The sequence below is a fragment of the Lissotriton helveticus genome, chromosome 8 (assembly GCF_964261635.1).
Source record: "Lissotriton helveticus chromosome 8, aLisHel1.1, whole genome shotgun sequence".
NCBI classification, from domain to species: domain Eukaryota; kingdom Metazoa; phylum Chordata; class Amphibia; order Caudata; family Salamandridae; genus Lissotriton; species Lissotriton helveticus.
The window spans coordinates 80,803,193-80,817,374 of record NC_136069.1 but is presented as its reverse complement, the minus strand read 5'-3'; the positions used below and the strand labels follow the sequence as shown (position 1 = coordinate 80,817,374).

The window sequence follows — 14,182 nt, the reverse complement described above, 5'->3', positions numbered from 1 at the left end:
TCAGCGGTTATTCTGGTTTTAACAGCTGCTATTAATTCGCTGTGGGCTTCTCTACAGTTTTTATTATACCATCTTTTGTGTGGGTTAATTTTCTGATTTTTAGATGGCCTAGTGAGAAGTTTTTTAAGAGCCGCAAAACATTTCTCATGGAGGTCAACAGTAATGGACTCTACCCCGCCATTAGGAGAAGATGCAGTCATCCTATTTCTTGTATCTAGGACCAACTTCTCTATTTGACCAATAAGCTCTGAGTCAGCTATGACCCTTGACCATTTGACCCGTCTTCTGTTGTCACACAGGACTAGGTCTGATGTTATACAAGCTGTTTCTGCGTGGGGGACACCTAATCCAGGAGCCCTGAGCCCTAGGGAGAGAGGATTATGATCACTCTCTGGCCTGGTCTCTATTAGCATATCAATTACGTGTGACCAGGATTCTATATTGACCAATATATAGTCAATGCGACTTGTACTAATTCCATTATCGAAGGTTGGTTTCCCTACCTTGTCAGACCGACAACGGCCATTCACTGCCCGTAGCCCCCATTCCAAACAGAGCCCCAGCCAGTGGAGGGCAGCCTCCGTTCCCCTAACACCCTTAGTTATAGCTAACGGGGGGATATTCCAGCGGTGTCTTCATCAATCCCCACATCCTCAGCCAAACTCAGGATGGGTTCGAATGAGCAGTTCAGATCACCAGCTACTAAGACAAGATGATCAGTTATATACTCATTCAGGAAATGTTCCAGGTCATTAAGAATGGGTTGCTTCCTCCCACCCTGACTCCCTCGGGCATAGATGTTAATTAGAACAATATCCTTACAATTGTCCTTGCTCAGGGAAATACAAAGGAGGTCTGCATTATCCACCAGGATTTCCTTAACGCTAAAGCCCAGGGAGTTTCTAATCCATATAGTAAGACCTCCCGAGGCCCTACCCCTGGGGCCCTGTATGGCTGGTTTATAATAGTTTAGGAAGCCTACCCTAAATAGGGGATCGATTGACCAGGTTTCCTGGAAGACGATGATGTCATGTGTAGTAATGAAATGTACCCAATCGTCGTTATCCAGGCGACCCCTCAATCCTGCTATATTCCATGAGGCCACCTTGATTTCATTAACCGGGCTACTGATGATAATAGGCTCTAGTGGTCCCTGAACCCCTGTCTCAGCCACCTTGATTTCATTAACCAGGCTACTGATGATAATAGGCTCTAGTTGTCTCTGAACCCCTGTCTCAGCCACCTTGATTTCATTAACCGGGCTACTGATGAGAATAGGCTCTAGTAGTCCCTGAACCCCTGTCTCACTCAAAGTGGGAGTATAAACATGGTCCAGTGTTATTTTTGGACCTACTTGTGGTATAGAACAATCTACACAGGATACTGGTTGGTTGTTCGTTACAGTCGAAATTGATACCACTGACTGTATCGAGGCATCAATTCCCCCTAGTCAGTCAACCTCATCCAGACAACCAAACATATTAGTAGTAGGGACCCCTTGCCACCAGTTGTTTTGGTTTTGCCAATCATTCCTACGCCCCCTCTGTCTAAATTTTCGGACTGTTGACCAAGGCCCCTCTATGTCAAACTGTTGTCGAGGAGGATAGAAAAAGGTGAGCGGTCTAACAACAACAACAGAGGGGTCTTCTTCACAAGGGGCCCATGAACAAAGATGCTGCGCTGTATGGGGGTCGGCAAATGACACCACTATACAGTCACCATCGATGGATTTGCGCGTAGGCCCAACCCATGGTACTCTGCGCGCCATTAATACCCGACTTCTTTGGTGATTGGGGAGCTGTCTATTTGTGTTAAGCCAATGTATGACCTTATTTTTTAACGACCAATGATTCTCTTTAATTTGAGGGTCGAGAGTAGGTACACCAGCTAGTACTATGACATAAGAACTAGCCTCGGGTGGTAGGTCAATATACCCACCACGAAAGTTTAAACGGCTAGATTCATTAGCTGATAATTTTTTATTTGCCAATTGATTAGACTGGTGTACGACAGCTTGTGGCCTAGGTTTAGATGGTACTATATTCTGGGGGGGACAAGCGCTGGGGATAATAGGTTTTGAAGTGGTAGCAGCGGTAACACCGACTTTGGTACGGGGTTTTGGTATAGGTTTAAGTCTTGGGGTGTAGGGGCTGGGGATTCTGACTCCTGTACCTGAGGGGTAAGACCCTCACCCTGAGAAAGCCTAGCTTCCATTTGTTTAAGACTAAAGCTAGCCAATGTAACTATAGTCCTATCCATTTCTAACAGGTGGTTTTCCATTCGGGAAAGCCTAAGTTCCAGGGGGGTAAGTAACTGTTTTAGTGTGTCCCAGACAGTTTTAAGGAATTCCTCATCCCCCCTCCTGTCCCCCTCCACCGCACTCAACCCACCCTCTATTGACCCTTCCTTGCTCCTTTCTGGGAGAGTTACCACCGGGGATCAAGCACAACACAGTTTAAATCAAAGGCGGTATCATTACCCGGTAAAACAATTTTGGTTTTGGCTATTTCTTCCCCTGCCCCAAATGTGCCCAAGGGTCGTCTACTATTAAAAAACTGAGATCTCGCAATTTTTGCCTTTTTGCGAGCATAAGTAGATCTAGCGAAGTATTTCTTCTTTTGTAGGGCAACTGCCCATACCTCCGCGGCGGAGACGTGGGCTGTTGAGCTGGTTGAGCAGGGATCACTAGTGAAGCAGTGCCTCATATGTTTGCATCATATGTTTACACGCACGATTATTATGATAGGGTGTCTGCCTTTTACGGTGGTATTATATGTCTATATTCCTAATGGTATACTGCACATCCCACTTTTTCTTCACCTCTATAATTGCTACCTCATATATTTTGGTTGCTCACTAGTGTCACTTTAGGTCTCATATAATTTTTGGTTGCAAGTGTATTTTGCTACTGATTCATATACCTCATTTATTCTTGATTACTCACTATTGTTATATAGCGTATAACTTTTGTTGCAACTCTATCTTGCTACTGATTCATGTACCTCATATATTTTGAAACACCCATTTTTGACTTTTCACTATTGTCCCTTTGGATTCAGGCATTTTACTATCTGCATCGGTATTTCAGTCCAGCATATCATCAGTATTATACCTATATTTTATGCTGTACATGTTTGTAACCCACTACGACTTCACTGTAATGCACCGAATAATTGCTCATATTGACCTGCTATACTTATGTAACCTGCTCCCATTTCAAGTTTCATTCCTTTATGCACCAATTACTACCTCATATACTCTGGCTGCTCATTAATGTCACTGTTGTTATATGCAATTGGGTATTAGTGTTTGTATTCTGCTCCCGTATATCATTATTGTGCACCCTACATCTATGCAACCCGCACCCACTACAGATCTTATCCCTGTTTGCATTGACTTATACAGCATACACTTTGGCTGACCACTAGTGTCACTTTCATTCCATGCAACCGGCGATTACTGGGCACCCTCCCACACCTACCGACTCCATCACCCCAACATGGTGCTCATCGGCAAGCACACATACAGAATCAACTACCCACCCGCACTCACCAAAAAAGCAGCTAAACGCTTTAAACACAACTTACTGAGGTCCCACCCTGAAATACCCTCTGCAGACACCTACTACTCACCGGTCAATGGTGCCGGAAACACTGATATCATCTTCCACACCGCACGCAGAGCTCAATGGAGAAAAACGTTCCTCTCTTTACTCACCATATCCAATTCCAGGAAATCCGCTCATGGCCAAACACTCTCCATCACACCATCCCAACTCTTCCCAGGCAGAACCTCCATCACTATCTAGAACAACGAGATTGTCCTAATCCAATACACAGAAAGGAACCTGGAACTACTAGACAACGTGTTCCCCACTTTCGTACAGCACCTCTCCAATCCGCGGACCCCACTCAGTCCGATCACCCTTGACCTCACAGCCCCCAACCATAACGATGCTAACCCAACTCAGTCCCTAAACGACACGCACCTCTCCTCCACCACCGGCACCGTCGTCATCCACCCACCTACTGCAACCACTTCACACTCCTCCATCACAGACTTAGATCTCTCCCCGACATACACCAGCCGCACCCCCTCCCGTCCCACCAACACCCTGACCTCCATTCATACCACTCCCATTCCTCTCTCCCCTGACAACACAGCCCCCAACCACAACGCCTCTAACCTACCTCAGCCTCAAATGAACACGCACCTCTCCTCTACCACCGGCACCTTAGTCATACACCCACCTACGGCTGATACCTCACACCCCTCAATCACAGACACGGTTATGTCACCCACATACACCAACCGTACCCCCTCCCCCCTTTCACCAGCCCACATTCCCATTCTTTTCACCCATGACACCACAGCTCCCACCCACAATCCGCCCAACCGAGTTCAGCACCAGACCGACACGCACACAGACAAACCCCACCCCCTCCAACCACACTGAGCACGCCTCTATCAATTCAACTCCGACTCCACAAAAAAGAACCACATACAATCACACTTCCCCTCCCATCCTCACCCCCGATTACCCTACACGCGCCCCCATCACCACTAACACACGCCCATCCTCCACCATGCACTTTCCACCTACCACCAATACCCTCCTCCATACTATGTCATCCTCCCACAACCTTTCAATACCCACCACCAACACAAATCCCACACTAGACTACGTTATGGCCTCCCTCCTCCAGCTCAAAGAAGACATTCACATCATCAAACAACTACTCTGCACGCATTCCAGTCACTCCTCACCCACCACCCTCCTCAAGCTCAAACAAGACATTCACATCATCAAACAATTACTCTGCACACATCCCAGACACCCCGCACCCGCCTTCACCAGTACCACCCTTCCTAACAGGACCTCCACTTGGTCAGCTGACTCGCGCACTCAACGCCCCCCGCACTGGACCTCAATCCCTGTTCGCAATCGGGAAAACCGTCCCCATCGCTCCTGCAACACACTATCGGACCTCGACACAGTTACCCTCCTCCGCTCCTACGACCCAGCTCCCCTTAACAACATACCCTCCACACTCCGCGCCATTCCAACGATTCATCCAAATCCCCTTAGACCCCCCACGCAAAACAACAGAATTTCTATCCTTAGTAACCTGAGAAAAGTCCCCCTCTCTCCCCTCTCTCTAGAACCCCCTTCCACCCTCGACACACCCAGTCTCAAATGCACCCTCCTCAACTGCAGATCGGCCTCTAGGCACTCCTCTGCAATCGCTGATCTCATCTTAGGACCTTGACCTAATCATCATGACTGAAACCTGGCTAACTGAATCTTCTACACCCATATTGGACATACTGGTTCCCCCCAACTACCACATCACCAGACTAGACAGGGTTGGTCAAAAAGGTGGGGGAATCGCATGTATACACAGGAGTAACCTCTCTGTCTTGAAAGTAACCTCTCCCTCCCTACCCTCCCCAACCTCCTGTGAATACATTTGCCTCGATATTATCAGTGAGGGCAAACCGATATGCTCTCTTCACGGCATTTACCACCCACCAGGGGACAACTTTACCTTCTCGCAACAAATCATGGATTTGATCACAACCAATTCAGGGCGACAACTCACACAAATATACCTTGGTGACTTCAACCTTCACTGGAACGATCATAATGACGCGGTGGTAAATAGTCTTAAAAACTTCCTCGACGCCCTTGACCTCACCCAAATATGCAACAGCCCGACCCACGAGAAAGGCTCTATCATCGACCTTATCTCAAAAGAGGACTCTATCCAACTCGAATCTATCCAACCCTGTGACTGGTCAGATCATCACATTGTCACGTTCTTCATCAACGAAAAAGTCAAATTTAACCCGGTTCAATCCTTCAACCCCAAAGTCTGGAAAAGAGACCTGAAAAAACTCAACCCAAACTCTCTACCCCCCAACAGCTGCAATATATGACTTCCTCCCACTGGCGTTACGGATGTCCAATCCTTGACGGATCACTATCTCAACGCTATGACCTCCATAGTTAACGAAGCTGCACCTATGCAGCTAAAAAGAGCATCCACAAAAATGTCCAATCCTTGGTACGACGGGAGTCTCAATGACGATAGACGGGCCATGCGAATGGCAGAGCGCACTTGGAGATCAGCTCCCTCCGCACTGCACTTAAAAACGCTGAAGAAAAAGAGAAATGCCTACTTCAGGAAAATAAAACGCTCAAAATCAGATTTCTTCAGCCGTCAGCTCGACTAAGCCAAAAATCGTCCGAGAAAGCTGTTTGAGCTAATCAGAACACAATCCAAGGAACAACCCCAACCACTCAGCACTCTGGGCGAAGCACCCTCCTGCGAAGACTACACTTCTTTCTTTATCCAAAAAACAGACAACATAAAGAACGATCTCCTCATTGACGTAAGCCTCTACCCCAAACCCCTCTGCACAGCACCCACTGAACCAAAAAACAATGCTACATGGTCATCCTTTGCCACCTACTCGGAAGAAGAAATTGGTAGACTGCTCAGCACTGTGAAACCAGCCAACCACCTCACGGACCCCCTTCCTGCCAACGCTGTCAAAGACCTTACCCCGTCGCTCCTCCCACTGGACTAAAATTATCAACAGCTCACTTCAACAAGGGACCATGCCCGACTCCCTCAAAGTTGGACAAGTCACACCTCTACTAAAGAAACCTACAGCCGACCCCTCTGATCTAAATAATTACCGTCCCATTACCAATATTCCGACTCTTGCCAAATTGCTGGAAAAATGCGCACAAACTCAATTGACTAGACACATTAATCAGTTTGATCTACTCAACCCTCATCAATCAGGCTTCAGAGCGGACCACAGTACATAACTGCTATGACTCACATAATTGACGACGCCCTCCAAATCCTGGATCAAAACGATACCTGCCTCCTTATCCTTCTTGATCTCTCTTCTGCATTTGACACCGTCAAACATGAGAACTTACTCGAGCTCTTAAACACAAGAATGGGTATATCTGGAACTGTGCTCAAGTGGTTCACGTCCTTTCTACACAACAGAACGCAGAAATTCAAGAGTAACAACTTGATGTCTTCTCCAATACCGGTATCGCTAGGCGTCCCACAAGGATCCTCCCTATCCCCAACTTTGTTTAACCTAGTGATGGAACCTCTCATCACCTTGCTACAAGCATCCAATGTTCAATTCCACATGTATGCCGATGACACCCAACTTTATCTCAAATTACAATCACCCAAAGACATTATGCTCTTGAATTCAACGATCAGAAGCACCCAATCATGGCTGGCCGCTAATCATCTCAAACTCAATGCTCTTAAAACAGAGTTCCTCTTGATCTCACCTCCTGCGAAGATCACTACCACTCAAATCTGGCTTAAACACCTAACCGCACTCAATGTTCATCCCACCATCGTGGACTCAGCAAAATCTCTAGGCATAACACTTGACACCAACCTCAACATGCAGGAACACATCAACAAAGCAACTAAGGGGGCGAACTACCAGATTAATACCTTAAGGAAACTCAAACCCTTCCTTCCAGCCAAAGATTTCCAAACTGCGGTACAAGCTCTAGTCATCCCTCGAATAGATTACGGCAGCATCGCCCTTTGCGGTCCCTCCCTAACTACCACGGCACCCATAACAGCTTCTCTAAACGCCGCAGCGAGACTCATCACCGGATCAAAAAAACACTCACACATTTCTCCTGACCTGAGAGCCCTGAACTGGCTGCCTTTTGAAGCCAGAATACATCTGAAAATCGCCTGCATCACGCACAAGGCTGTCCACCTGAGCTCACCCGGATATCTCGCCCAGAAGCTGACGATTTCCGGAGGCTCTAGAAACACTAGAGGCACAAACAATCTCCTGCTAAAGCCCCAAAGATTCCGCAAGGAAAAAACGTATAAACGCTCCTTCTCAGGAATGGCACCCAGGATCTGGAACTCACTCCCCCCTGAAATCAGGCTCATCTCCTCTACCATACTTTTTAAGAAAGAAGTAAAAGCTATCCTCATGGCTAAATACACTTGAATTATTACTGGGGATGATTTTACAGACGCTGTACCATTCAGTTCTACTGATCTTTTCTGCATTTTTGTATGACTCGTGTTATTGACCTGCCTGAGTGTTTACGCTATCAATTATTTATACTTGTTTCATTATTGATGTATCTGGCTGACTACATGTACCTTCCCCACCCCTATTGTTATTTACTCACACGCTGTTCCTTTCGTCTGTAAAGCGCTCTGATATCTGCAAAGATCTTGTTCGCGCTATATAAAACTTTCAAAATAAAATAAATAATAAAACTAATGTACAGAACTTAAGCTATTGCCCGCATAGCATATATGTAAGAGAGCAACGTAAAAGAAAGGGCTTCTCTCTAACACTAGTCTAGCCTTACTCTAGGAGAGAAACATTAGATTAAAGAACACGCTAACCAACATTCAACATGAGGACATATTCAATCATGTTTATAGATAGCTGGACACCACAGTCTGCCTAACCTTCTCCAACAACATTCCTGAATGGAGTCAAAAACCTGATAGACTTGAAACTGAACAGAAATGCCAGAAGGGCCACTCAGATAGAGCGAACGAACAACAGCTTTGAATCTCTTCACATATATGTACACGCGGATTCTAGAAACAGTAAGACCCAATCTTGAGTCAGGCATTTGTTTTAGGTGTAAGCAGCTCACGCGGTTTGATTTAGGTCTGCATTTTGATATTTTCAGTGATGCATGTCTTATGGAAGAATCAAAACTAGCAGAATACAAAAAATATAGGACAGTTATTCCGTCATCATGAGGTAACCGACATTGCTGGCATCAGTGTGCAAATCTTAAATGACTTTGCATATACAAAGGTTTGTGGGGGGTTGGAGGGGGCAGTTTGCAAATCAGCTGATTCCGATTTTTATTTATATGCCATGTAAGATGAGAAGAGCAAAAGGGTAGTTCTTTCTCTCCTTTGAATGCCTGCTCCCATCTGAAAGAATAAGTTTTTCTTCTATTTCTTCTTTGCAAGAGACTTCTCTGTGAAGGTTTTCAGACAGAGGCAAACCATTTACTTGCCCTAGGGAGTCTTTATTATGCACGGCCAGAGACAAGACACCACACCTGTCCTCTGGGCACTTCCTGGCCACTGGGCTCCTCTGTAATGTGCATGCTTCTCTAAGAAATAAAGGAGGAATGAGTCTAGATTAAGTATCAGAGCACTTAACAGTGCTTGGAACTATATCTAAGGTCCTGCTCTTTATGGGAAGTGGCTGGCTGGGAAGCAGGAGAAGAGAAAGGAATAATTAAAGCAGGTTACCGAAATTTCGGAGTATCTTTCATCTGCTTGCCCAAAGAGAAGGTAGTTCATCATCGATGTTCTGATGAACATGTACCCCATACATGACCGCCCACTAGAAAACAGATTAAGCACCTCAAGGAGGAGCACAGCAATGCAGGTTTTCTATTCTTTTCAATAGGAGCATGCATTCCGACCGGAATACATGCTCTCATTGTAACGAGCTGAGGTGCAGTTCATTCCTGCATCCTGTGGCATGCACACGGAGGGGCATGCCACCAGGTGCAGGGGTCAACAGGGAGGCACCATATGTGCCCCCTAGGCCGCCATTCGGAAGCCTTGCACCCATGGGGGCCCTGCTGGGGGCCCCCAAAGTCGGATTACCACTGTCTTTCTGTGTCGGAAAGGCCGGCACAGAAAGGCTGTAGGAATCTGCTATCGTAATCCCTCAGCGGAAAGAACACCCTTGGGATTACAGGCCCCTTTCCGGATGGCATACTGGCTCTTTGAGCCCGTCGGAAGCCATTCAGAAATCCTGTTTGGATACATATCCGACCAACTCCATCAAAATGGGTCAGTCGGAAATTAATCCTAACAGGAGATTACGATGCTGTAGGAACGGCTGTGACCAAGGGTCGGAGCAGTTTCCTATGGCATCGCAATCGGCCCCTAAATCACTACAGGCCAGTACATGTAGTCAATATGATGTAATCTCAGGAAGGTTTGAGACTGAAAACAAATAGAAGTAATCCAGTTCCTACCCGCATTATGACTCTCCCGATTCTTCTTTTTTCTGAAACAAAAAAGGAGAGCGAGTAAGGACTGTGCGTGGTATAGAATAGTGGCACAGAAGACAGGATGTTTAGCAAGCAAAATATTGGACCATAAGGGTGCAGAGCACAGAAATACATTAGAAAAGGAAACTCCACGCAGTCAGTCAGTACAACATGTTAAGACCAGCAATATTTAAAACTAAAAGTAAAGCAAAGATCATGCGAGAATAGGCAGAGGCCTTCATCACGACTCCCTCATGTCTTTCACTGCATAATCAGCTCATTGATATTAACTCAGCTAAATTATTTTCACTGAAAATGATCGTTAACTATATTTTCCACACAATTCATTTTTCCATTGGAAAAAGAAGAGAATAGAAAGAAAAAATAAGAAAAGAAAAATCGCTGAAAAAATAGTGTTTGTGTGTTTTTAGTGTATATGTGTGATAAGTGTGTATGTGCGATTAGTGTGGATGTGTGATTATTGTGTACGAGTGACTGGTGGCCCCCTAGAAGGCACTCCCAGGCACCCAGAATATTCCTTCATATATGGGTGTTGCGTAACCTGGGTTCTAGTGCCCAGTTCTTCCAAGGTTTGGATTCCCAACCCACAGGTACAAGGACTTAGTTCAGTGCACCATCGTTGAGCGGGGAAGTCCGGGTTACAGTAGCCCCACACTACCCACTAAGCATACCTGCATGAGTGGTGTCCCTGCTTTCAGGGTTAATAGTAGTCCCTTAGCCTCATCACTGCTGCGCGAATTCCGCCGCAGTGCTGAAGATTCTAATCGCGGGCGTGGTCATGACGGCTCCCAGCCGTCATCAGCACACGCCCACCGTGACTCATGCCGGCCGCGAGCGGTCATCAGCGTCGAAGAGGTTAAAGGGTTCAGGACCGCACTGGTAATATAAACCCAATTTCATTCTTGGAATAATCCCTCAAGCACTGCACTAAGAAAAGACACTATATTTAAAAGTGTTTGATTTCAACAGTTTCATCCTGTTTAGAATAAGTAATAACCACACGGACAATAATTAAAACAACACTGATGCATGTTGCTAGCAGTAAAAATAAAATGAACAATTCAAACATATTTAAAATATTTCTAGCAAACTAGCACCCTAAAGCTACTTCTATGCGCTATGCTTTGAGAGTATGGAATAGCTAGCTTGCGCCTAGTGTTTCCTGGGGCCCAGTGCACTCCATACCTGTTCACAGTGGATAAGCTGTGGTTATCAGAGTTCAACTGGGAGAGTGTTTAGATTAAATAACACTTTCACAAGGTCTGCCTAAGGTAATGACCTTCAGAGTGTGGACCAAAAGCAGACTGGCCAACTTAACTTTCTCAAAATGGAGTCGGAGTATGGGAGTTCATGACATAGAGAAACACAAAGGTGGCCATCCCTGGAATAATGATGACCCGCCTTGCCTAGAGGTAGTGCGAATCAGACGAGGTCCTGCTCCAATAAGAAGTCCAACCTGTACCACAGAAGGTAATTTCTCTGATAGAAACACACAAGCAAACCCAAGTCAATTTACACGTTGTTGGGCCTCAGCAATGAGATGGCTAAATGGGAGCCATTCTTGGCACTGTGGTGTCCACTCTAAGCTTAAAAGTGGCTATCATTGGCATAATGTGGTCAGCATTGCCATTATGGAGACCATTCATGACTTGTGATGGTAATACATGGGCATTTGAGGCAGAATCTGTTCATAAGTGATAGTTACATTTGAAGACAATGACAAGCTGCTCTTTGGGGCTCAAACATGTACCTATTAAAAAACATTTTTAAAATACCTATTTACATGTAAGAAAAAAAAGTTTTTTTTCCCCAGAAAGTTAGTGAAAAGCTTTTATTTCTCTAAAAATGTGAGCATGTTCCGAAACTGATAAGTTGATGCTTGGGGACAAAACATTTACCAAATTAAAGCTGATTTATTGCTGATGAGGTTTCCTTAATGACAGAGAGCACTTCGTGGGATGGAGGTTCGCACTCCAGTGAGGCCAGATAAGTCTTTCGCTTTGGTGGTCATCACTAGTAAATCTGCAATGGTTCATGGAAATCTTGCCTGGTGTACTCCGTATCATAACTGCTGAGATCTGTCAGCACACCTATGTAAAATTTTCATCCATTAGAAATCCGTGAAGTACAGAAAAGGTGAAAGACCCGTGATCAACCAATAAATTCCAAGCAAAGATCGATTTAGCTCACTCTTTGAGTGTACAACTGTTCCATGTGGACAGCCAAACCTTTTACCTAAAATGGCAGAGCAGCAGAACCACCTGAAACCCTAACCAGTCACTCCATTCCCCCAGACCTGCACAGTTAGGAAACAACTTTGGCCAAGAAAAGGTGCCCAGCTCTGCGACTTTCATGGCTGGCACACTTCTTAAACTCCATGACTCGCTAAGGTATTTGCATGCAGCCCTCGCATATTTTTAGGTCTTTCTCCTTCAATCTGGTTCTGTGTGTGCGTGGGATGTGTACGAGTAGGAGTCCTTCAGAGCAGAGGTGTCCGGGTGGTTAATGGAAGGAGATGTGACTGTTCAGGTAGGTGGGGGCTAAGTTGTGTGGTGCCTTGAATAACTGTGCGTTTGAAACGTGAACTTTTGTGTATCTGGAACCATTGGGGTTCCCTGAGGTGTGGTATGATGTGAGTTTTGTGTTTGAGGTGGAGAATAAGTCTGGTTGTTAAATTCTGAATGTCTTTCAGGGTTCTACTGTGTTACTTGCAGATTCTGAAGGTAGGGGGTGTGCCCGTAGACCAACTTGCTGGTGACTAGGGTGTGAATGACATTTGTTCATAGGAGCCATTTGAAGATCTTCCTCAGCATCTTCAAGGTGTTGAAGTAGGATGCAGAGACACCACTGACTCGTGACGGTCATGCACAGTTTACGATGATTATTCTAAGGTGTCTGCCGTAGGTGCTGAGTGTGGGTCTGAATTCGGCCAGCCAGCAGTTCAAGTCCCATGATGACTATTTCCGTCTTGCTGGCGTTGAGCTTGAGACATTTGGCTTTCATACAGTTAGAGGCTTCGGTTATGCAGGAGGTGAACCTGTTTCTGGTGTAGGGTTCTTGTCTGAGAGGAAGAGTATGAGTTACAGGTCACGAACATAGGAGAAGATGTCGAAGTAATGTGCACGGATAAAGTTCGCTAGAGGGATCATGTATGCGTTGAAAAGCCTAAGAGGCGCTCTTCCTAAAACAGCAACAGCTCTTCTCATGTCTCATCCCACTTTGCCTGCCCCCGAGGCTAACTTCACAAGTCTTTACTCTAACTATTGACAAGCCTTTACTCTAGTTACTCTGAAGGCTTCTGTCACTAGCTTTGGGTTCTCTTTAGGATACCATTCCAATCAAATTTCTTTTAAAAACTCGGGGCGTGGCCAGCCAACCAACATGGTAGACGTGAGGCACTGAAGCTCCGACTGATACCCCCGGTTTCTCCTGTGATTTATCCTGCCGTGGTGCGGGGAAGCCGTGGGGAGCCTGCACGGCCTGGCGGTTTGCGGACTATGGATGGGTAGACGGGGCACTGAGGCCTGGGAGAGAAGCGCGGCCCGGGAGGAAAGGGCGCGCAAAGTGTCCCGAGCGGCAACAGCCACCGCTGAGACCTGAGATGGCACCGTGAGGCAGCTGGAGGCGCGCTGCATGTACGGCCCTGCACTGCCCTGTGTGTGCGGCGTCCTGGGTGCCGAAGCCCGACACGACCGGAGGCGCTGGCTGCCTGGCGCCGTTGCTAGGCTCTGAAGTGCGGAGAGGAGACTGGGCGAGGTGCGGCCCCACAGAAGCAGTGAGGCACTCCGAGGGCTTGCCACGCCTTGGGGTCCGCTGGCTGCCGAGTAGCGGAAAGAAGATACGGCCTGGTGGACCAGCGCGGCTCGGAAAAGGAAAACTCACATCATGCCTCGAGCGGCGGCCGCCGCCGCCGTCTGAGAGGTGGAGTGGAGAGGCGGGAAGTGAGCCCGGGTCCCGGCCCAGTGCAGGCCCTGTGAGAGGTACGGGCCCGCAGTGACTGTGTGAGCTGCTGATGGCTGCAGGGATTCAGTAGTCTGTGCATGCTGGCAGAGAGGCGAGAAATAAGGCATGGGCGTGATGCGGGCCCCCCTCTAA

General features: G+C 46.7%; 1 protein-coding gene across 1 annotated transcript in view; it reads right to left on the bottom strand.

Moving 5' to 3' along the window:
- USF3 (upstream transcription factor family member 3) overlaps nucleotides 1–14,182 on the bottom strand; it is a 130,771-nt gene that overhangs the window by 38,246 nt on the left and 78,343 nt on the right. The window contains exon 4 of the mRNA XM_078656676.1: nucleotides 10,052–10,083. Coding sequence (XP_078512802.1) covers nucleotides 10,052–10,083 — 32 coding nt within the window. The remainder of the gene's footprint in view (nucleotides 1–10,051; nucleotides 10,084–14,182) is intronic.